We start from the raw sequence: 25,674 nt of genomic DNA, 5'->3' as shown, positions 1-25,674 counted from the left end.
GCAGAATTTATGTATAAATAAATTGACAAATTTTATGATGTAAGCCGACAATGAACTTCCCCTCTTTGAAAGACCAGCAGCCGCCACTGGAGGACATACAGGGGTTGGACAATGAAACTGAAACACCTTGTTTTAGACCACAATAATTTATTAGTATGGTGTAGGGCCTCCTTTTGCAGCCAATACAGCGTCAATTCGTCTTGGAAATGACATATACAAGTCCTGCACAGTGGTCAGAGGGATTTTAAGCCATTCTTCTTGCAGGATAGTGGCCAGGTCACTACGTGATGCTGGTGGAGGAAAACGTTTCCTGACTCGCTTCTCCAAAACACCCCAAAGTGGCTCAATAATATTTAGATCTGGTGACTGTGCAGGCCATGGGAGATGTTCAACTTCACTTTCATGTTCATCAAACCAATCTTTCACCAGTCTTGCTGTGTGTATTGGTGCATTGTCATCCTGATACACGGCACCGCCTTCAGGATACAATGTTTGAACCATTGGATGCACATGGTCCTCCAGAATGGTTCGGTAGTCCTTGGCAGTGACGCGCCCATCTAGCACAAGTATTGGGCCAAGGGAATGCCATGATATGGCAGCCCAAACCATCACTGATCCACCCCCATGCTTCACTCTGGGCATGCAACAGTCTGGGTGGTACGCCTCTTTGGGGCTTCTCCACACCGTAACTCTCCCGGATGTGGGGAAAACAGTAAAGGTGGACTCATCAGAGAACAATACATGTTTCACATTGTCCACAGCCCAAGATTTGCGCTCCTTGCACCATTGAAACCGACGTTTGGCATTGGCACGAGTGACCAAAGGTTTGGCTATAGCAGCCCGGCCGTGTATATTGACCCTGTGGAGCTCCCGACGGACAGTTCTGGTGGAAACAGGAGAGTTGAGGTGCACATTTAATTCTGCCGTGATTTGGGCAGCCGTGGTTTTATGTTTTTTGGATACAATCTGGGTTAGCACCCGAACATCCCTTTCAGACAGCTTCCTCTTGCGTCCACAGTTAATCCTGTTGGATGTGGTTTGTCCTTCTTGGTGGTATGCTGACATTACCCTGGATACCGTGGCTCTTGATACATCACAAAGACTTGCTGTCTTGGTCACAGATGCGCCAGCAAGACGTGCACCAACAATTTGTCCTCTTTTGAACTCTGGTATGTCACCCATAATGTTGTGTGCATTGCAATATTTTGAGCAAAACTGTGCTCTTACCCTGCTTATTGAACCTTCACACTCTGCTCTTACTGGTGCAATTAATGAAGATTGGCCACCAGACTGGTCCAATTTAGCCATGAAACCTCCCACACTAAAATGACAGGTGTTTCAGTTTCATTGTCCAACCCCTGTATATGCAGTGGCAATGAGGAGGAACCCCATCAGGCCATCCAAGCTCTCTGGAGTGGTATTCTAGTGTATTAGACCACTGTGCCACAAATAGTTCCAACACTTTCATTTCTGGAAGTACTTTAATAAAGTGTCATCTCACAAAACACAGTGACTGCTTCATTCTGGTCAAGGTCATGGGTGGTCTGGCTCCCCCTGACAACACTAGGGCTAAGACAGGAATACATCCTTTACCAATTACAGGGCAAAAGAAGCATGTTTTGTGTGATGGAAGGATACTGGAGTACCTAAAAGATACTTACATTAATAGGGCAAAAACGTGTAAAACTTCTCAGACAATGACTAGAGATGATAACTGAACCTTGAATCCCCAAAACTCATGTTTGCTGTGCAGAGTGGTGGTGATTCCTGGTAAGTGGTGAGTTTAAAACTTTTTATTCAAGTTTACTTGGGTTATAGTATTACTTGACAGCTGCACACAATAATTTAAATATAAAAACTGGTTACTAAAGAGCAAAAATAAGCAGAAATTCCCATAGAAACAATCCAAAATTGTGTGGAAAAGAAGAGGCTGCTATAGCTACAAAGGGCAAAGGGGAAAGTCTTTAACTTTTAAGTCCTGGTTTTGAAAAGAGATTTTCAACAAGCTCATGAATAAGCATCCACATACTTTTGGGTAAATAACGTATATGTACGCACACAAACATGCATGTGCACAAACATTGACTTCATGAGAGTTTGTTTTGACAGGTAATTAATTAATTAAAGAGAACATGTGTTTTTAATCGTTTGGAACTGGCAATTGGTCAATCGTGCTAAAAAAACATAATTGTTTGAACCTCTAGTAAGAATTGTCTGTCCACTTACTACTGACAATTACTAGCCTTTTACTCGACTGTGGTTTCCTGATTGACTACAACACATTTGCTTCCAAAATTTGCAAATACTATATAGTAAAAGCCATTCTTTCATCAATTCACCCATGCAATATTTTCAGTGCCACTGGCTTCCACACATCCCTAAAGCATAATAAATCCACAAGTTGTCAAGATGTTATATTTATTTAATGCTAATCAGGTTTTCCCCCAAATATACCTTTGGTAGCTGTGGTTCTAGTTTTATCTCACCAGTTCACAGCACAATCTAGTATAGATGCATTTGCTTCTTTGGAAAGTTGACTTTTGATAAGGTCACAGATAAGGTTACCTTATGTGACTCTACTATGCAGATTATGTTAGTTCATAACCTGCATAGAATGACCACCATTTTACACCAGCACTCTTGCGTCAGGTAAATCTACCGGCAGGTCATTTGTTGTCGTACTGGATTTTTGCTTCCTGGCCAGAATATGAGAATTATATATAGAATTATATTCTAATTATTAGGCATCAGCCCATTGTTGAAATTGTTAAGTGTTAGCACAGTGTTTGACAATTCATAGAATTTATTATGCTTTGAAATTGTCATCAGCAGACAGACCCTAAAGAAAAACGTTGACAACTGACAATCGTAATAGATCAAATCAGTTAAAAAGAGTTTTTAATTGGAATGGTGTCCAAACCTCTTCCAAGCATTTTGTTGCAAAGGTTAATTCTTAACAAATCTCAATAAATTATTTTACCTGAATATATATTGTGCCCAGGGAAGCATAAACTTATAGTATACAATACAATAGTCATAGCAGTTTTCACAGAGCAATCTGGATTTTTTTTTGTTATTTAAAGTCAGTTAAGCTTTGTGCCTCCTTTGAGAAGATAACCTATTATTATGAAGATGGACACAGTATGATGCAGCCCTTCCAAGCCAAGTTGTGCAGTGTTATAGTCATCATGGCTAAAGAAACGATATGATCAGGACATGCTATTGTGATTAGTTTACCTGGTAGACGCTCCACAACCCAAAACCTCAGTCCACCATGTTCCAAGAACAAGCAGCCCATCATTTTCCCTTGCAATTTTGCATTAGTGATAACTTCATCAGCCAATACCATGACCTCTAAACCTTGGCCCTCTGCTCTCTTATACTCTTAATAAACAGAACAGGTAAAATAATTGTCTTTAATTACCTTATATTTATTCACTACATATAAGAACAGCCATAACTACTGCACCGTCTTTCACCTCACTGTACTGAAAATTGTGTTACACTTAAACAAGTCTGTATGGAAACCATTGCCATCAACAATTCTACATTACACCCATGTCCTCACAATGAATGGATTTTGTCATGACGTTAGCAGTGACGAAGTCCACCCCATTTAGAGGGAAGATGTGATTGGTCATTTTTACTGTCATTTGAAATTGGTCTCTTATTGAATTAAATTGCTCTGGACGTATGAAGACGTACAGATCAGTGTTCCAATTCAACCCAAATTTGTTTACCAGTATTAAGATCATGGTTCTGTGCAGGAAACTTAAATTTCTTCAAACCGGACTATGTCTTTATAGACCTTGTTTTTGCACTGAAGCAAACTTATACTAGAATAGGTAAGAGCCCTTCCCAAACTTAACAATTACAACTTAAACATAATGATAAAATGTATGACTGATATTATACTCCTTTTAGCAATGAGTGTAGCTGAAACACCTTAACTAATTAGTGGGGCTGACATACTATTTGGATTAAGCAGTGGACATTCCACCACCTGTAATATTAATATTATTTTTTTCCCAGGAACAAGCAGTACATTATTTTCCCTAGCAATTCCTCATCTGTCAAAACTTGCAATGAAGGAATGTTCAGACTGACTGCCTCAACATGTTCACACAAAGAATCAAACCCGATCTACATGGGGGACTGATTCTTATTATTTAATTATTAAATATTAAATATTTAATAACAAAATAATGAATTGTTTAATAAGGTGTGTGAAAATAAACAATGCATTTAGTCTGACCCTTTTCAGGAATCATTCATTCAATAACTTTAGAAAGCTTCAACATTTAATGCACACTACATGGCCACAAGTATGTATGTGACCATTTTATATAATATATAAAATGTATGCCTCATATTAAGCTCATTCTTCCAGATGATTCTTTCCACAAGATTTTGCAGTGTGACTATGGAAATGTGTGCTCCAAATGGAAGAAAAGCCTTCACAAGGTATAGATGTTCTATTTCATCCTAAACCTGTCCAATGGGGTTGAGTTCCTCTGCACCAAACTAGTCAATCTATGTCTTTATGAATCTTGCTTTTTGCAAAGAAATGGCCTTTTAACTGTTGCTCTTAAACTGTAAGCATAGAACCTATTTATATCATTAATTTTATACTGTGAGAAACTTTTATTAACAACAAACACTCAAACACAATTTTTTGACCATATGGTGTAGGTTTGACTTTAACTAAAAACTGAATCTTAAAAAAAAAATTTCCAGGTTTTTTTGCTTCAGGCAGAACAGTTTATAACTAAGGCCCTACTTAATTCACGGCCATGAAAATCGTCTCACAGACCGTGAAATGAGCAGTTTCCCGTGTAATATGTAATTTGATGTGAAATTCAAAAATCAGGTAAAAAATAAGCACATTTTCCTGTAAATTTAGTAGGAAGGAAATAAGGCCCCATTCATAAGTGTTGGTTATTCAAACCCACATTTAAAGACATACTTCACACCTTAAAAGATTTAGGCGAAATCTTGAAACAAAAAACAAAACAAAAGAAACATTGTAAAACAGCCTACTTCATACAAGACATAAAGCTACTCACCTAATTACGATACACTGGTTTTTCGGCCCTGTAGCCAGACGGCCCAACATGGACTGGTATGCTCTGTCTGCTACAGCGAATATATGTGGAGGTAAAGTGCTTTTCTCATGACATTTGTACCGCTCAGACACCTGAAAAGACATTTTTGTGTTATTGATAAATTAGAAATCTTAAAAATGCACAAACATAGTTTGATGAATATGGTGTGGAGAAACTTCAGTGGCCTGAAGACCTGACCTCAACCCCACTGAGCACTACTGGGATGAATTGAAAAACAAATCGATCCAACATCACTGCCCAACCAACTTTGACTTAATATGTACAAATTTCAAGAGACACACTTAAAAATCTTTCCTTAACTTAATCACAAATTTTAACTTAATATTTTATTTTCCCTAATTGATTTTAAACACCTTTTGGAAGGAGGCTGTACATACTTTTAGTTATAAAGTGTATTATTATTCACTTCTTCTATTTTAAAACAGTTTATATTGAATAGTCACGCCTAATGCTTCAACTACAAAAAAAAAAACATTTAAGGTGGAATGCTAGTACTATGGGTGAGGTCAGATTTATGAGGAACCATCTACTTGTCATCTTCTTTTGTGACCGGACTGACCATTTTTTAGCTGTTTGCAACATTTTTTGAACAGTTATTGGTAGTCTTACCCATTCTATGTCAGTTGAAATTAAACTGATAAATTCTTAAGATTTGCCCTGTACCCAATACTGATCTGCTAATGTTGTCAGCTAAGTGAAAGAGCTGATTTACTGTAAGCAAGGGGTGTGAAAGGTCATACAGGTATGATGGTTTCATTCATTGTATTTGTACTTGTTCTGTGTTACCATAAATAACCAGTGTTGCCAGTCAACATTCCATGCATTCTGTGCATACAGTACATTATCTGTAAACACTACATAATGTTTTACCTAACTACATAACACATGACTTAGTCTAGGTGTTTCTTCAACACTCACTGTTAACATGTATTAAAATAAATTCTATAAAATAGATGTAGTTAAATTCTAAATTTAGGTTTGTGAAAACACTTGAACTGAAGAATTCAAGTCCACAAAGGGATGGTTTAACAAGTTTGGTCTAGAGGACGTTCAGTGGCCTTCAAAGAGCCCTGACCTCAACCCTACTGAACACCTTTGGTATAAACTAGAATGCTGATGCGAGCCAGGCCATCAACATCACAAATGCTCTTGGGCTAAATAGGCACAAATATTAAATAAGCCGAAATAGTAGAGACTGTTAATTCCCATCTTAATGCCCATGGTTTTGGAATGGTCTCCTAGTCAGGTGTACACATACATATAACGTATATAATGTGAGGAGATCAATGAGATAATGTCTCACATACATTTTAATACTGGATGGCAGTATCAGTACTAATATCAATGCTCAGTAATAAATCAGGACATCCCTAATCATCAGGCTTGTTGTTAACAGAAAAACAGAAGCCAACGATTGCTTTCTGGTTGTGGTCTACAACAACACAGATCCCCCAGGTTTTATTTTAAATGCTATTTTATTTGGATTTAATGGCATGTTTAGCACGTCTTTGTGTGCCATTATAGCATTTTCGGCATTTAAGGAAACAACATAAACCAGCTATTTAACTGGTTAACTAAGTCAACCCATAAAATAATAGTCTAGCAAATGTATCACAGTTTCATATCTATACCATTTAAATATTCAAATATCCACATTATTTAAAAATACTTGTTTAGCATTTAAACAAAACCGTAAATAATGATTTAATTAAATGTTGACCACTACTAAAACAAATAGCAAAGCCTATTTTACAACAATCATGCATGTGAGGTTAAGGCTTATAATACATGTTGGGCTGATGGTAGTTGTAGTTATCATAATAGATGTGTTGACTGCAGTAGATATGATAAGGCAAAATAACCTTAGTGACTTCAAAAAGGGCCAAATTATTATGGCCGGACAACTGGGTTGAAGTATCTACAAAACATCAAGGGATGCTAACAGGCAGTCATGGTGAGCATCCACAGAACGGTGGTCCAATAAGGGACAAACCACAAACCACCAATAGTTGGGTGGTCAGGACTCATTAATGCCACATTGATGTGTTTTGATGTGTTTATTGTGTCACAACACAGTGCATCCAACCCTTCTGTGTATGGGGCTGTGAAGTCACCTAATGGGCATGCAGGCATTAAAACTAAACACATTAAGTGGGTGGTCATGATGATTAGGCTTACCAGTGTGTAGAAATAATGCTCAAGGCATTTCATATAAATGCAGTGTATTTACACGACTTAAAATAGCATAGTCTATAAACACCAAATGAATTCTGAATATCTACGTATATTCAGGCATAATAAATATAAACCAATATTGTGACATCCCAATGCATTTCCCCTTATGTACAGTTTTGTCATACCTCACAAACTGTGTAATGTGCATTAATTTGAAACCTAGGTGTAGCTAGCCAACTGAGAACAATACCTTCTTTTACACCTGCTGGTAAGTGTGGATCCTCCTCTGGCCAATAAATTATTCATATAAACCTTCCATGACATTTCAAGTCGTTATTCGCCTTTCTTTTGTTTATTTTCAGGACTGCTAGTCTGAAGCCATTCAGTACTGCAGTCTGCATGCTACATCTTAATCACTTTAGTCAAGTCAAGTCAAGTCAACTTAATTTATATAGCGCTTTTTACAATATACATTGTCTCAAAGCAACTTTACAAAATCCAGGACCAACAGATACAAAAAACCCCTGTTGAGCAAGCCGAGGGCGACTGTGGCAAGGAAAAACTCCCTGAAAATTACAGGAAGAAACCTTGAGAGGAACCAGACTCAGCAGGGCCCATCCTTCTTGGGTGGCCTGGAGGATACTTTAAATAAATACACTTAGCTACATATATATATACAGTGTATCACAAAAGTGAGTACACCCCTCACATTTCTGCAAATATTTCATTATATCTTTTCATGGGACAACACTATAGACATGAAACTTGGATATAACTTAGAGTAGTCAGTGTACAGCTTGTATAGCAGTGTAGATTTACTGTCTTCTGAAAATAACTTAACACACATCCATTAATGTCTAAATAGCTGGCAACATAAGTGAGTACACCCCACAGTGAACATGTCCAAATTGTGCCCAAATGTGTCGTTGTCCCTCCCTGGTGTCATGTGTCAAGGTCCCAGGTGTAAATGGGGAGCAGGGCTGTTAAATTTGGTGTTTTGGGTACAATTCTCTCATAGTGGCCACTGGATATTGAACATGGCACCTCATGGCAAAGAACTCTCTGAGGATGTGAGAAATAGAATTGTTGCTCTCCACAAAGATGGCCTGGGCTATAAGAAGATTGCTAACACCCTGAAACTGAGCTACAGCATGGTGGCCAAGGTCATACAGCGGTTTTCCAGGACAGGTTCCACTCGGAACAGGCTTCGCCAGGGTCGACCAAAGAAGTTGAGTCCACATGTTCGGCGTCATATCCAGAGGTTGGCTTTAAAAAATAGACACATGAGTGCTGCCAGCATTGCTGCAGAGGTTGAAGACGTGGGAGGTCAGCCTGTCAGTGCTCAGACCATACGCCGCACACTGCATCAACTCGGTCTGCATGGTCGTCATCCCAGAAGGAAGCTGACGCACAAGAAAGCCAGCAAACAGTTTGCTGAAAACAAGCAGTCCAAGAACATGGATTACTGGAATGCCCTGTGGTCTGACGAGACCAAGATAAACTTGTTTGGCTCAGATGGTGTCCAGCATGTGTGGCGGCGCCCTGGTGAGAAGTACCAAGACAACTGTATTTTGCCTACAGTCAAGCATGGTGGTGGTAGCATCATGGTCTTGGGCTGCATGAGTGTTGCTGGCACTGGGGAGCTGCAGTTAATTGAGGGAAACATGAATTCCAACATGTACTGTGACATTCTGAAACAGAGCATGATCCCCTCCCTTCGAAAACTGGGCCTCATGGCAGTTTTCCAACAGGATAACGACCCCAAACACAACCTCCAAGATGACAACTGCCTTGCTGAGGAAGCTGAAGGTAAAGGTGATGGACTAAACCCAATTGAGCACCTGTGGCGCATCCTCAAGTGGAAGGTGGAGGAGTTCAAGGTGTCTAACATCCACCAGCTCCGTGATGTCATCATGGAGGAGTGGAAGAGGATTCCAGTAGCAACCTGTGCAGCTCTGGTGAATTCCATGCCCAGGAGGGTTAAGGCAGTGCTGGATAATAATGGTGGTCACACAAAATATTGACACTTTGGGCACAATTTGGACATGTTCACTGTGGGGTGTACTCACTTATGTTGCCAGCCATTTAGACATTAATGGCTGTGTGTTGAGTTATTTTCAGAAGACAGTAAATCTACACTGCTATACAAGTTGTACACTGACTACTCTAAGTCATATCCAAGTTTTATTTCTATAGTGTTGTCCCATGAAAAGATATAATAAAATATTTGCAGAAATGTGAGGGGTGTACTCACTTTTGTGATACACTGTATATATATATACACATATACACTACCGCTCAAAAGTTTGGGATCACTTGCAAATTTCCCTCTTTTCCAAAGAAAAACACATTTTCATGCAATTCACAAACAATTTAGTCCATAACACAATTATTTTAAATGTATCAGATGATTTTTGAAGAATGAAAATGTTTGCATTAAAGCCTATTTTTGTATAGAGGCCTATTTTGCATATAGTCCTATTATCAGCCATTCTTAGTCCTCTGCCTCAATCTCCTGGTTTGGCTGCCAATCCAAGTTAAGAATGTTATTAGGCTAATTGATTGTTAGGAAACCCTTTTTTAATTTTGTTGCACAGCTGAAAAACGTTATACTAATAAGGGAGCATAAAAGGGAGCACAACATTCTAGGTTAGTTTAGTATCTGAAGCATCAGCAGTTGTTGGCTTGCTTACTGGCTCAAAATGGCCAGAAAGAAACAATTTACTTTAGAGACTCGTCAGTCTATTGTTGTGTTAAGAATGGAAGGCTACTCAATGCGAGATATTGCAAAGAAACTTAAAATATCTTACCATGCTGTTAACTACTCCCTTCAGAGAGTAGCACAAACTGGCTCTAATAAGGACAGAAAAAAGAGTGGGAGGCCCCGATGCACAACTGTACAAGAAAATAAACGTCTTAGACTGTGCAGTTTGAGACAAAGACACCTCACAGGTTGTCAACTGACAGCTGCACTAAATGGAGCCCGTCAAACACCAGTGTCAGCATCAACGGTGACGAGGTGACTTCAGGATGCTGGACTTCATGGCAGAATTGGCAAGAAAAAGCCATACCTTACACTGGCCAATAAAAAGAAAAGACTGCGATGGGCCAAAGAGAAAAGACATTGGACACTGGAAGATTGGAAGAAGGTGTTGTGGACAGATGAGTCCAAGTTTGAGGTCTTTGGATCAAACAGAATAACATTTGTGAGGCACAGTAACAATGAAAAGATGCAAGACCAATGCTTAATGCCAGCTGTCAAGCATGGTGGAGGCAACGCGTGATGGTCTGGGGATGCTTTGAAGGTGGTAAAATAGGAGATTTATATAGAGTGAATGGGATTTTGAAGAAGGAAGGCTACCACAAGACATTGCAACGCCATGCCATACCCTGTGGACAGCACTTGATTGGGGCCAATTTCATCCTACAACAGGATAATTACCCCAAACACACCTCCAAAATGTGTCAGCAATATTTAAGAAATAAGAAGTCAGCCAGAATTTAGACTGTAATGGAGTGGCCAGCACAGTCTCCGGATCTGAACCCTATTGAGCTGTTGTGGGAGCAGCTGGACTGTATGGTACGGAGGAAGACTGCATCAAGCCAATCCATGTCATGGGAGATGCACCAGGAAGTATGGGGTGAAATCACATCAGATTACCTCGAAAATTGACAGCTAGAATGCCTAAGGTCTGCCAGGCTGTAATTGCTGCAAAAGGTGGCTTTTGTTGATAAAGGCTAAATTTGAAGTACACAGTTATCATTTCCATCAAAATAATTTTTTTTTTACTCAATCAGACAATGTCTGCATGTCCTGTTTATTAGCTATATTTCCTAATCTCATGTGTGTTTTCATTGAAAACAAGAAAATTTCACAGTGATCCCAAACTTTTGAGCGGTAGTGTGTACATACAGGGGTTGGACAAAATAACTGAAACACCTGGTTTTAGACCACAATAATTTATTAGTATGGTGTAGGGCCTCCTTTTGCGGCCAATACAGCGTCAATTCGTCTTGGAAATGACATATACAAGTCCTGCACAGTGGTCAGAGGGATTTTAAGCCATTCTTCTTGCAGGATAGTCACTACGTGATGCTGGTAGAGGAAAACGTTTCCTGACTCGCTTCTCCAAAACACCCCAAAGTGGCTCAATAATATTTAGATCTGGTGACTGTGCAGGCCATGGGAGATGTTCAACTTCACTTTCATGTTCATCAAACCAATCTTTCACCAGTCTTGCTGTGTGTATTGGTGCATTGTCATCCTGATACACGGCACCGCCTTCAGGATACAATGTTTGAACCATTGGATGCACATGGTCCTCCAGAATGGTTCGGTAGTCCTTGGCAGTGACGCGCCCATCTAGCACAAGTATTGGGCCAAGGGAATGCCATGATATGGCAGCCCAAACCATCACTGATCCACCCCCATGCTTCACTCTGGGCATGCAACAGTCTAGGTGGTACGCCTCTTTGGGGCTTCTCCACACCGTAACTCTCCCGGATGTGGGGAAAACAGTAAAGGTGGACTCATCAGAGAACAATACATGTTTCACATTGTCCACAGCCCAAGATTTGCGCTCCTTGCACCATTGAAACCGACGTTTGGCATTGGCACAAGTGACCAAAGGTTTGGCTATAGCAGCCCGGCCGTGTATATTGACCCTGTGGAGCTCCCGACGGACAGTTCTGGTGGAAACAGGAGAGTTGAGGTGCACATTTAATTCTGCCGTGATTTGGGCAGCCGTGGTTTTATGTTTTTTGGATACAATCCGGGTTAGCACCCGAACATCCCTTTCAGACAGCTTCCTCTTGCGTCCACAGTTAATCCTGTTGGATGTGGTTTGTCCTTCTTGGTGGTATGCTGACATTACCCTGGATACCTTGTCTTGGTCACAGATGCGCCAGCAAGACGTTCACCAACAATTTGTCCTCTTTTGAACTCTGGTATGTCACCCATAATGTTGTGTGCATTGCAATATTTTGAGCAAAACTGTGCTCTTACCCTGCTAATTGAACCTTCACACTCGTGCTCTTACTGGTGCAATGTGCAATTAATGAAGATTGGCCACCAGACTGGTCCAATTTAGCCATGAAACCTCCCACACTAAAATGACAGGTGTTTCAGTTATTTTGTCCAACCCCTGTATATACAGTGTATCACAAAAGTGAGTACACCCCTCACATTTCTGCAAATATTTCATTATATCTTTTCATGGGACAACACTATAGACATGAAACTTGGATATAACTTAGAGTAGTCAGTGTACAACTTGTATAGCAGTGTAGATTTACAGTCTTCTGAAAATAACTCAACACACAGCCATTAATGTCTAAATAGCTGGCAACATAAGTGAGTACACCCCACAGTGAACATGTCCAAATTGTGCCCAAATGTGTCGTTGTCCCTCCCTGGTGTCATGTGTCAAGGTCCCAGGTGTAAATGGGGAGCAGGGCTGTTAAATTTGGTGTTTTGGGTACAATTCTCTCATACTGGCCACTGGATATTCAACATGGCACCTCATGGCAAAGAACTCTCTGAGGATGTGAGAAATAGAATTGTTGCTCTCCACAAAGATGGCCTGGGCTATAAGAAGATTGCTAACACCCTGAAACTGAGCTACAGCATGGTGGCCAAGGTCATACAGCGGTTTTCCAGGACAGGTTCCACTCGGAACAGGCTTCGCCAGGGTCGACCAAAGAAGTTGACTCCACGTGTTCGGCGTCATATCCAGAGGTTGGCTTTAAAAAATAGACACATGAGTGCTGCCAGCATTGCTGTAGAGGTTGAAGACGTGGGAGGTCAGCCTGTCAGTGCTCAGACCATACGCCGCACACTGCATCAACTCGGTCTGCATGGTCGTCATCCCAGAAGGAAGCTGACGCACAAGAAAGCCCGCAAACAGTTTGCTGAAGACAAGCAGTCCAAGAACATGGATTACTGGAATGCCCTGTGGTCTGACGAGACCAAGATAAACTTGATTGGCTCAGATGGTGTCCAGCATGTGTGGCGGCACCCTGGTGAGAAGTACCAAGACAACTGTATCTTGCCTACAGTCAAGCATGGTGGTGGTAGCATCACGGTCTTGGGCTGCATGAGTGTTGCTGGCACTGGGGAGCTGCGGTTCATTGAGGGAAACATGAATTCCAACATGTACTGTGACATTCTGAAACAGAGCATGATCCCCTCCCTTCGAAAACTGGGCCTCATGGCAGTTTTCCAACAGGATAACGACCCCAAACACAACCTTCAAGATGACAACTGCCTTGCTGAGGAAGCTGAAGGTAAAGGTGATGGACTAAACCCAATTGAGCACCTGTGGCGCATCCTCAAGTGGAAGGTGGAGGAGTTCAAGGTGTCTAACATCCACCAGCTCCGTGATGTCATCATGGAGGAGTGGAAGAGGATTCCAGTAGCGACCTGTGCAGCTCTGGTGAATTCCATGCCCAGGAGGGTTAAGGCAGTGCTGGATAATAATGGTGGTCACACAAAATATTGACACTTTGGGCACAATTTGGACATGTTCACTGTGGGGTGTACTCACTTATGTTGCCAGCCATTTAGACATTAATGGCTGTGTGTTGAGTTATTTTCAGAAGACAGTAAATCTACACTGCTATACAAGTTGTACACTGACTACTCTAAGTTATATCCAAGTTTTATTTCTATAGTGTTGTCCCATGAAAAGATATAATGAAATATTTTCAGAAATGTGAGGGGTGTACTCACTTTTGTGATACACTGTATATATACTGTATATATTACATTACTCACAAAAAGTTAGGGATATTTGGCTTTCGAATGAAATTTATGGAGTTCACGCTACAGTGATATTATATCATGAAATATCATGAAAGTAGGGTATTTAAGTAGAAGCATGCAATAGTGATTTCCTCATCTCAAACAATTTATTGAAACAAAAGCCAACAGTGGTGGGTATACTCCAACAAAAATGTCTCAATAACTTGTCATGTGCCCTTGAGCATCAATTACAGCTTGACAACAACGTCTCATGCTGTTCACAAGTTGACTTATTGTCTGGAGCATTGTCGTCCATGAAGATGAAATTAGGCCTGTGTTGTTCATGCAGAGGTACAATGACTGGATTAATGATGTTATTCAAGTAGTATGGGCTTGTCACAAAGTGTAGGGCAGTTCTGTATTGACTAGACACACCTGCCCACACTGTAACACCACCATCACCAAAGGCTCGTCTGGTGACAACAGTGGCTGATGCATAGCGCACTCCTTGACGTCTCCAACATAGTCGGCAGCCATCATTTCTGCTCAGCGTGAATCGACTTACATCAGTGAACAGCACTGAGGCCCACTGGTCCCTTGTCCGCCGTAAATGCTCCCGTAAATGACGCCTGTGCCTGGTGGTGTGGTCAGGTACCCTTGCAGGTCATCTAGCATGCAGACCACGCTGATGTAAACAGTTTCGAATGGTCTGACGTGACACTTGGGTGCCTCTCACCTCCCTTAAATGTGCCTGGAATTGTGTGGCATTCATCATCCGGTTCCGCAGGGCACTGTTCACAATGAAGCGGTCATCAGTGTGGGATGTGGCCAAAGGACGTCCACTCCTATGCCTTTCTGTGACTTCCAGTCTCTCTGTATCTCTGTTGCAACCTGCTGATGACACTCTGTGACACTCTAAGCTCAGTGGCCACTTCCGTCTGAGAACATCCTGTTTGAAGCCTCGCAATGGCGAGGTACTGTTGATCAATTGTTAGGTGTCGTCTTGGTGTCATAATGTCAAAATCTGAACAGCATGATGAGGAGGACTGTTTAAATACCAATGTTAATTGAACCAGGAAATTTATTGGTTGATTCGTAGATCAAACACCTGTTGTGAATTTTGCCGTTAAGCTCCTTGTTAAAGAACAGCAAGTTGTGCAAAAAGTACTGAAACACTGAACAGTTGGACATGTGCATTCAAAAGTTTAGAGAAGGTCACATTAAGTTCACCTGTAAAGGTTAGAGTGCATTTTAGGTTCATCCTGAAATTTAATCCGAAATCCAAATATCCCTAACTTTTTGTGAGTAGTGTGTGTGTGTGTGTGTGTGTGTGTGTGTATATACAGTATATATAAATATATACACAACAGGATTAACTACAACATCGGTGCCTAAACTTACAAATAAACTAAATGGGCACAAAACACCACAGATTGACACAAAAATAAGCATGGAGAAGCCTTCTCAGAAAATCTGTGCTGTTACAGCTATAAACTGGAGGCCAACTTCATATAAATTCCAATGACTTGGAATGAGATGTCCAACAAGCTCAGGTGTCCACATACATTCTAAAAGTATTTAAATAATACGAGTATAAAAAAAACATTTTCAGTGCTTTTACTGAAACATCTGTTTGTATTTTGTAAACATAAAAAACAATAGAATGTGTCACCAACAACACACTCAAAAAAAGGATGAAGGCAAAATAAGACTAAGGTTATATAAGTAACACCATTTTGGGCGGTTAACTGGTATCAGGTGAGGTCATCAACATTAAGGAATGGAAAGGCTGTTATAGCTATAAACTGGAGGCCAACTCCATACAAATTCCAATGTTGTGAAATGAGATGTCCAACAAGCTCAGGTGTCCACATACATTTGGCCATATAGTGTATTATTTGACTCAAATAAAGGAAACACTGCGTTCTCAACATTCTAAAACAACTTAAAAACATAAATATGACCAACTCTTTCTTCTTTTTAAACAATAATTATGCTAATGGAATTATGCCACATCATGAATCATGTTATTATATGAATGAGGGTTTACTGTAAATGTAACAGGGTTGAGAAAAAAATCCATGACTGTAAAATAAGCACCTCTTCCTGCTGGCATATTTATTGCATTACGGTTTCATGTGATGCAGATAGGGATGGGCATTTATTGTATGAGCAAAGCTGACTAATTTAACATCATTTGTTTTATTTTTAGAGCATCCAACAAAGGTCACTAAGAACATATAAACATATAAAACCACTGAATACATTCCAGAAAAGTTGGAACACATTCTAAAAATATTTAAATAATAAAAGTACAAAGAAAACAATTTTTGTGCTTTTACTGACACATCTGTTTGTATTTTGTAAACATAAAAAACACTCAAACAAGTTGGGACGATGGCAAAATAAGACTAAGCATAAACAAGTACCACTGATCTGGGAGGTTTCACATTTAGCAGTTTAACGGTTGTTTTTATTTGTTTTATTTCTAGAGCATCCAACAAGGGTCATTAATAACATATAAAAGCACTGAAAAATATATAAAAACTATACACTCAATATAGTCAAATGTTTCTGTATAGCAAGAACATGTTTATATGTTTAATGTCCCCCAGACACTTGTACAAACAAAGTACATGTACATGTTAAGTACATGTAAATGGGACAGTGGTCTGTCAACCTCTGCAGTGTGTTTACCAAGGCTGGAAAGTAAAGCCAAATCTTATGACAAAAGAAAATCTGTCCAGATAATTACATTCGACACACTTTGGTTACATTAATGACAGGACAGGTAGTTACTGGCTACACAAGATTCATCAGTTAAAGTCTTCATAACCAAATACAGGCATGGACAATTTCATATCTCCAGTTCACCTAACTGCATGTCTTTGGACTGTGGGAAGAAACCGGAGCTCCCGAAGGAAACCCACGCAGACACGGGGAGAACATGCATACTCCACACAGAAAGGAGCTGGACCGTTCCACTTGTGAATCTAACCCAGGACCTTCTTGCTTTGTGGCGACATTGCTACTCACCGAGCCACCCAAATAATACAAGTACGAAGAAAACATTTTCAGTACTTTACCGACACATCTGTTTGTATTTTGTGAACATGAAAAAAAGAATGTGTCACCAACAACACACTCAAAAAGGTTGGGACGGAGGCAAAAAAAGATGAAGGTTATAGAAGTAACACTGTTTTGGGAGATTACCTGGTAAACTGGTTAACTTTTAATTGAGGAACAGAGGAAGAAGTGTTCTTATGTTGTATCTTGAGCTGAGACTTTCTGTATGAATCCACCAATGGTCAACCCCCAAAAATGAAATGGTTTCGTAAGCGGTAACCACAGACAATTACTCTCACCTTATCCTTCCTCACTGATTCTTTAAAATTTTTACATTTTTGCAAAATGACCTCCAGTGGGCTACTGGTGTGCAGGGGCGGCTCGTTCATTAGGGCGATCAGGCGACGCACCACCAAAGTGCGAAAGGGAAGAAATGTTTCTATCACATTCAACCAGTGTTAAACTATCTGTGACTGTTCTGGAGTCTGTCTTGTCTCTGAATATCGCAGTCCAATCAGCGTGGAGTTGTGTTCCGTACAGTACCGCCCCTTTCGGGGCGATCAGGCTCGGATTCAGAATCGCCCCAATGTTAAAGCACTTTTTTTCGTATTGCAGGAGCTGTAATGCATTTTGAACGACTTTCGGAGGGGCTCGCACTTACGTGCCTGCGTCACACGTAATCGTTCCTTATTTGGAAACTGAACGAGGTGTACCGCATTTTTATCAATGGGAGAGAAATGCTGCAGATTAGACTGAGACCGGGCGATGTGTATGAAACAGAAGGAAACTGCTGCTACCGCGGGAATTAAAAAGTTCGGTTCGGGTTCGGTTATTATTGTAAGTAGTATTCACTTTTAGTCTTAGTAACGCCGTGTGTAGTGCAAAAGTAAAGTAACAGGGTCGGTACTTTTCTCACTGCCCCCCTAAGCAACGCAGTCCAGAACCGGGGCTGCATGTCAGTGTGATGGATCATGTAAAAACATTGTTTACACTATTGAGAAAAAATGTTACATGATGTTGTTTTGCCTAAAATATGGTTTTGATTTATTATTATAAAGAATAAAAATAATAAATGTTAAACAGCCTAAATAAAACTGTTATATTTTGGGTTGCACAGTTCTGAGAGTTGGCAACCCTAGTTGGAGCAGCTAGCACTTAAAATAAAATGCTGATGAGGACTGAATTAAATTGTTAGTGTGAAGGCTTTACTTAATTTTATTATTAAATGGTAAAGCTGGTCTCTCTCCATGTTCAAAGTTATTTGTGAGGGCAAACTGACAGATGACTTAAGATGTTAATTATTTAAGCATTAATTTACCCCTTAAACGGGTCACCTTGGCCATCATCGCAACAATTGCCCCCCCTAAGAGATTTGGCAGGAGCCGCCACTGCTGGTGTGTATGTTTCTTACCAAACTGTCATGGTGGCATGAGGGTGTGACATTCTCTAGTGGGACCAGTGCTCACAACCCAGCACAGTGCAGCTTGACTGGCATTCACCAGAAAACACCAGAATTGCAGGTCCGCCACTGGTGCCCCATTCCCTTTACAGGTGAGTTCAGGTCACTGAGCACATGCGACAGATGTGAAAGAGTCTGGAGACACTGTGGCAAACGTTATGCTGCAACATCATCCAGCATGACCAGTTTGGTGGTGAATTAGTGATGGGAGGCATAGCCTTGGAGGGTCTTACAAACCTTCATGTAATAGCCAGCTGTACCCTGACTGCTGTTAGGTACCGAGCTGATATCCGCAGAGGTATCGTCAGACCTTACACTGGTGCAGTGGGTCCTATAAATTCCTCCTGGTGCAAGACAATGACTGGCCTTATGTGGCCAAAGTGTGTAGGCAGGGTTTAATAGCAAACACAAAGCAGCTTTACCTGGTTCCAGTAATCATTTTATCATCAACCGCTTTGTCCTTGTCAGGACCGCGGCAGGTCCAGTTCCACCCGGAAACACTGGTTCAAGGCAAGAATACCCTGGACAGAGTGCCAAACCATTGAAAAGCTTTGGCCATCCCCACCTCTCAGACATAACCAAACATGTCTGTGTAAACACCCAGCCAGCCTATGGGCCAGGGTAATAGACTACTTTACAACCCAACTGCCTTCCACTAATCAAAAGCGCAACTGATGCTGCAAGTGGAACCAGGTGTAGATCCTGCTTGGTTTGTATAAAAAGTTGCAGCCCAAAGCTCTTTCTGGATAAGAATAAAATCACTGTGCTCACTGATTTGCTTGCTCTGTCTGGTGAAACAGAAGTAAACAGAGGCTTTCCTGGTGACATATAAAGCCATTAAAGTGATATCTTACCGCTTTGCCGTACAGTGGAAGGTGCTTAAACGGGTTTACTGCAACCAATATGTCTCCAATGTATGTCTGTAAAATAGAAAACAAAAACGGTCAGGAAGTCATTGTGTTTCTAAAGCCACCTTTAGGTATGAATTTTGATTTGGTCTAGAACCAAATGAATTGGATTGAATTCATTTTCAGCATTTAGCAGACACTCCAAAAGCGACTTACAGTACTGTGACAGTATTCTGTCTAAACAATTAGGTTAAGGGCCTTGCTCAAGGGCCCAGCAGGGAGAACCTGGCAGTGGTGGGGGTTGAACCTGCGACCTTTAGATTACGAGTCCAGTACCTTACAACTACAACTGCCCTTCATACAAGACTATTGTGTAACCAAAAGTGTATGATATGCTATATGGTCGAAAGTATGTGGACACCACTTCTGATTGAATTCAGGTATTTAAGCCACAGCTATAGCTTAAAACTGTAAATATATATATGAATGGAATGACTTGGAACATTCAATATACCTTTGAAGTAAAACAGACAAGCCCAAGAAAAAAATCTACACAAATATGGAAAGAACAAACAAAACTTCTCAGTAACCAAAAGACCTACTCTAACCAGCTGAGTCATAGTTACACACTAACATTGTGCAATATGTCCTTTTTTCTAATTTTTCTTATTTTTGTTGTTGCATCACCTAACAGTCTTTGGGTGTGATGTGATGGCATGGCAGGTTTTCAAACACTGAACACCTTTGGGATTAATTAAGATGTTGATTGTAAGCCAGACCTTCTCATTTACGGACAACCCTTAATATTGCATGGAAAGCCAGTGAAATCTCTCTGGTTGTATAGCACTGTAAATATAGATTTTTCCATGAAGAATGATTTCCTTAAACACCATGTGATACAACTACAGTCAGAGAACAACTCAAATGACCTTAAGATTGATATTGCTGACTTTAAATATGTCAGAATGATTTAAGATAAGCACACCTGGACAACACCACAATCTTATAATTAGTAGTGGGGAAATGATGTGGCAGCCGCATGGAAAAGAATGTTGCATTGACTGTAGAAGTCATTCAGTTCACATCTACACTGTCTTACCTGACCCACTTGAACAGGTTGTAAACACAACTTCATCTGTCATGTGGGAAACTCCAAGAACTTGAAGGAAGCATTGGAGGCCACTAGTCCTTCAAATTTAATTTTGGTTAGGCTTGTTCAGTTTACCACTCTGTTTGTAATGACCCAAGTAAAACCATGAAAGTTCATTCAATTATTCACTATCCCAATTAGAATCCTACTGCATCGTATATTTTAGTGTCTAAGTAGTTCTGGCTCCAACCGAAAACATTGCATGCAAAGCAAAAATCCATGCTGGATAAGGCGCCAAAACATCTCAGGGCAAATTAGAGTAGGAAGAAAGAAAGAAGGAAAGCCATGTGAACATTGCAAGAATGTGCAAAGTTTCACAGAGACAGTAAATTGGAAAACACTTGCTGCTGAGTAGCAGACGCTCTACCAACTGTGCCACTATGCCACCCATAAATTATTTCTTTTGTTTGGTAAATATTCCTGTTGGATGATTGCAAGACACAAAAATATCTCAAGATTGCACTGGTTTATGTCAGTTTGTACTCCAGATAAAAAACCTAAAACACTAAACAGCGGAATACTTACTTAAGCTTACTTAAGGTATGTGGACACTGGACTACAAACCTGTTAAATGTCTTATTCTAAAATTGCAGGCATTAATAATGAGTAGCTCCCACTTTTACAGCTTTAACAGTCTTCTGGAGTGTGTCTGTGAGTATTTGTGCCCATCCAGTCAAAAGAGCATTTGGTCCAATTCATCCCAAAGGTTTTCAGAAAGGTTACATTAAAGCTAGAGTTCCTTGGCACCAAACTTGTCACTCAAATCTTTACAGACCTTGTTTTGTGCATGAGGCACAGTCATGCTGGAACAGAAAATCTTCTTCAAACTGTTGCCTCTAAGTTGTAGGCATAAAATTAGTTTGATATCAAATTTTAATACAGCTGTTAGCAATGGGTGTGAATGAAACGTTAAAAGAATTCCCACATAAATCCAGGCTTTTTAGTCCATCATTGCCTGACTTTAATTGCCTGAATGTATTTAAAGTAAAACAATGGTCCTAATAGAGTTTAAATTCAAATTTATTGCAGACGGTACACATGAAGGTGAAGGTACACATACTCGGCATATAAACGTAGATTACCAAACGCAGTGACAAGTACAGGTAGGTACACAGGTACAGGTTTTAGAACTACTGGTTGACTCTTCTTGACTGACTCAAGCAACATATACACAAGTTGAATAAAGTTATGTATTAAAAAGTAATTAAACATGTGGGCATTGTACTTACATAGATGTGGTTATGTCTGAAACGAGAAGTGAGTGATTCAAGCAAACTCTTTTCATCCAGTTCTGACAGACTGGCCAGGTCTTCTATCAAATGTTCATCCATGATTGCTTTAGCTCGCCTTGCTTATTCTTTTACATGAACTATTTCCACTCCAGCTTTTCCTAGGTTATTAAATCATGTCGAGTTTTCTTGAAAGTTTGGTAACGCCAACAGTTCAACGTGGAGCCCCGTACTGACTGATCTGACTCAATTCATATCCCTACGCTAGTAAACTACACCTTCAATAAGAGCACCTCCTCCTCCACAGGCACGCACACTGTTTAACCCTTACCAACCCACCGCAGCAACGACTAATATGACGTCAGAATTTTTTTCTAAAGGGAGCGGAAACGAGCCAAAAGTTCAAGTGCTTTAGCCACAACCATTGCTAACGAGTGTATACAATTAGTTTTATCAAACAATGTGTTTCAGTTAAGTCTCTTAACAGTCAAATTAACTATATTTGTATATACATACAGTAACAGACGACACAATTTTCCACATTTCTAGCTATTTTAACAGTAGTGATACAACAAAACACAATTTTGAATGCTGGAAGTTCCACCGATTTTCATTTCATTTTCTAAACTCTGTTATGCTCAAAAGTGTGTGGCCAGGGCTGGACTGGGAACAAAATTCAGCCCTGGACTTTTTTCTTGACCAGCCCACTACAAGCACATCGCGCCACACATATCACCCCCTAATCAAATGTTAGATGATTGATATTAATAGTTTTCATCTATCTTACCACTAAAGTTAAAACTCACTATAATAAAAATTAAAATAATAAAAAAATAACCACAAACAAATATATACATTTCCAAAACTTTCCTTTGGGATTAATAGTTCTATCCATCTATCATAAAATTTACAATTTCTTAAACGGTTCTATTGGATTTTCCCATCCTGTCTCATTAAACCGCAAGAAATAAAAATAAACCTTTCTTTCATTAAACCTTTAACACTGGTAAATATGCTTTTTTCGCACTTTTATTCACACGTGATTCACGTTTATTCCAAATTAGCACATTGCTCCGATGAGCAAAGAAATAAGTCGCATGTGTAAATACTTTATATGTTGACAAGGGAAATTAACCATGTGAGCTATGCACATAATCACTCAAAACATTTCCTGAACAACTGCATTTTCCTTTCTGTATTACAGAGGACAAGATAGTGTTTACTTTTTCTGAAGAGAAGAGACTAATGGTACCATCTCAAATTATATCCACCGCCCTATGCAGTGCACCATGTTGGACATGACATAATAGAACTTTTACAAAAATCGTCCTTAAAACGGCTGGTTTAAAGCCCCTGGTATCCAACAGTAGCTTAGATAACTACTTATTAATCATTCAGTGACTGTTAAAAGAAATGTTTTGTACTGTTAGAAAATACCCTAAGTAGGGCATAGGCGACATTTGAGATAGTCCCACAGTCTCTTCTTAACCCTAGAACACCATACCTGTCAAGTCTCCCGTTTTGGCCGGGAAACTACCGTATTTTACCCCTCTTTCCCGCCGTCTTCCCGTATTAGTATTTTCCCGTAAATTTCCCGTATTATTTTATTGTGGTATCTTCAATCATCACATCCAAATATAATATATTTTAGTGTCTTTATTATTAACCAACAAATCTCAGATAAGCAATAAAGTCATGTGCAAACTCTCAGAACGGTAACTTTCTTCTGACCCTCCTTTAACCGCACCACAACAATAACAAAAGGTAACAGTGCCTCCCACAGGTTCAGCTCCCCATTACAGGTAAGTATTTTTATGTTTCCTTTACACAATACTACAATTATAATTTAAAAAACATTCCTGTGCCTCTTCAAACTGAAATGTCACTAACCTCGTGAGAACTGCCACCCAGGCTGCTGCAAGTGGCAGTTCTCACGAGGTTAGTGCGGACAGCGGGAACAAACCTGGAACAGGGAGAGATGGATGGATGCAAGGAGAGGGCATTCCTGCCAAAAAAGTAAAGACTGCATGTAAATATCTAAATGGGACATCGAATTTACCTTTCTAAAGAGGAGCAGGATGGGGCAGAGTTATGCATTCTGTAAGGTTTGTAACTGTGTTTTCATTTAGGCTGTATTATAAGAATTACATATGTAGGAATGTCCACAGCATTTCAGTGTCAACAAAGGTAGGCCTATCAGATTCTGATCATCTAATTGTAGTTTGTAAGTGGTTCACAGGTGGTTATTTTAGATTTCTTGTAAACCTGTCTTAAAATGTAAGGGATACTGAACCTCGGTTGGGCTGGTGGGACGGCTCGAAGCGCGCGGCGGAAAATTTCCCTTATTTTTAAATCCAAAACTTGACAGGTATGAAGAACACTAACGTTATAATTAGTAACACCATCACTAAAGTTGGGTATATTTTACCCGGTATAAAATTCCAGATAAAATATAGTTTTCATCAAGTACAACACTGTATGACAAGTTTTGGAACCCTTCTTTAATTTTACAACATACAACATCACATAAAATAAAAAAAAGATACCATGGATGACCCTATAAAAAAGCAGAAAAATTATTGGAAAATCAGGTAATCCTTAACAGGTAATGTCCTAACAAAAAAAATAATGCTGCTGGGAACTTGGTCTTTGGTCCACCCATTCCTGGGACATGTCTTCCTGCATCACTGATAACTGTGGGAGAGATAGACAAAAAATGGCATTTTTTGAGAAGGGGAAAAATTACCAAATTCTTTTGATTATATGAATTTTCTTGGAAATTACCATTAAGTGATATTTATTCATTGCCATTATACTAATTAAGGATTATATGCAAATTCTGGGACAACTCTAACTTACCTTATGCCTTACATGCAGTCAGTACAGGCAGGGTAGTAATGGCGAGGGCACACTGGTCGACGGCAGACATGACACCTGTGTCGTGTCTTCCTGTCCGAGCCTGTGGGGCAGTCAGCACACCTCACTAAGGGACCTCCGCTTTCTGCTGCCACCGGTCCAACCTCGCTAGCAGTAGTGCCAGGTGTAGGGATGTTGCACACACTGCAGATGAGGATTCTTAGCTGATGGGACAGACTTGAAGAGGGGAGCCTCTGCTCTGCCCATGGCTTGATGAGTGCCATTGCCAAAGCCTGCATATACTGCCTCCTCTTCATTGGTGTGTCACCTCTCTTCAAGGCATTCTCCTTGTGAATGATCCATGAGTTTATCACACCAGCGCTCATCATGCCATATAGTACACACAGTGGCCACCTCTTGGTTTTTCTTGCACAGCTGTAGTGAGCACACATCTGGTCGAACGTATCAACACCTCCCTTCGTTTGGTTGTAAAATTCAATCACTTCAGGCTTGTGAGTGGATCCAATACTTGGTTGTGTGTGCATGGATGACAAGAGTAGGACAAGCTTCTTTTTTGAAGCTGTGTCAGGGAGGAAGGACACCAAAGTTAGTTCTTTGGTGAAAAGAAAAGCAATGGAGCCTGGCGTGCGATTTTCTTTATCTTTCATCACATGTGGGATCTCTCTTTTGTTTGCTTTCACCGTCCCCACAATGGTCATGCCACAGTTCTCCAGCAGGTCGATCGCCAGTGGCACAGAGGTGAACCAATTATCAGTGGTCACATTCCTGTTTGTCTGGTGATATTGCTTGGTCAGCTCCTTGGTGAAATAATGGCCAAGACTTTGACCACCCTGTGGTTGTGTCACCTGCTTCCCCAGGTATGGTATCCCTGCCAAGAGGTACTTGCTGTGGACATCATTGGCAAGGACAAGCTTGATTCCATATTTGGCAGGTTTGTTGGGGATGTACATCCTAAATGGACACCTCCCTCTGAATGCCAGCAGCTGTTCATCCACAGTTATG

The 25,674-nt window shown here is 40.3% G+C and overlaps 2 protein-coding genes across 2 annotated transcripts in view; both read right to left on the bottom strand.

Annotated features, from left to right (window-relative positions):
* LOC134332750 (myosin-IIIb) overlaps nucleotides 1-22,189 on the bottom strand; it is a 103,396-nt gene extending 81,207 nt beyond the window's left edge. Inside the window, exons 1-3 of the mRNA XM_063014542.1 lie at nucleotides 21,796-22,189; nucleotides 19,423-19,488; nucleotides 5,067-5,197 (exon numbers count right to left, since the gene is read on the bottom strand). Of these exons, the coding sequence (XP_062870612.1) occupies nucleotides 5,067-5,197; nucleotides 19,423-19,488; nucleotides 21,796-21,897 (299 nt within the window). The 5' untranslated portion in view covers nucleotides 21,898-22,189. The remainder of the gene's footprint in view (nucleotides 1-5,066; nucleotides 5,198-19,422; nucleotides 19,489-21,795) is intronic.
* A 2,092-nt stretch (nucleotides 22,190-24,281) lies between these two features.
* On the bottom strand, nucleotides 24,282-25,674 carry LOC134332722 (piggyBac transposable element-derived protein 4-like). The gene is made up of 2 exons (XM_063014476.1): nucleotides 24,655-25,674; nucleotides 24,282-24,489 (listed from the first exon to the last, which is right to left on the bottom strand). Exon 1 carries the CDS (start codon nucleotides 25,620-25,622, stop codon nucleotides 24,663-24,665), a length of 960 nt encoding a protein of 319 aa, XP_062870546.1. The 5' UTR covers nucleotides 25,623-25,674; the 3' UTR covers nucleotides 24,282-24,489; nucleotides 24,655-24,662.

This window comes from Trichomycterus rosablanca, chromosome 18 (assembly GCF_030014385.1).
Source record: "Trichomycterus rosablanca isolate fTriRos1 chromosome 18, fTriRos1.hap1, whole genome shotgun sequence".
Taxonomy (NCBI): Eukaryota; Metazoa; Chordata; class Actinopteri; order Siluriformes; family Trichomycteridae; genus Trichomycterus; species Trichomycterus rosablanca.
This window is presented reverse-complemented; position numbering and strand designations above follow the sequence as displayed.

Coding starts and splice junctions, on each gene's coding strand:
- LOC134332722 (XM_063014476.1), bottom strand. CDS start 25,622: ATGTACATCCCCAACAAACCTGCCAAATATGGAATCAAGCTTGTCCTT.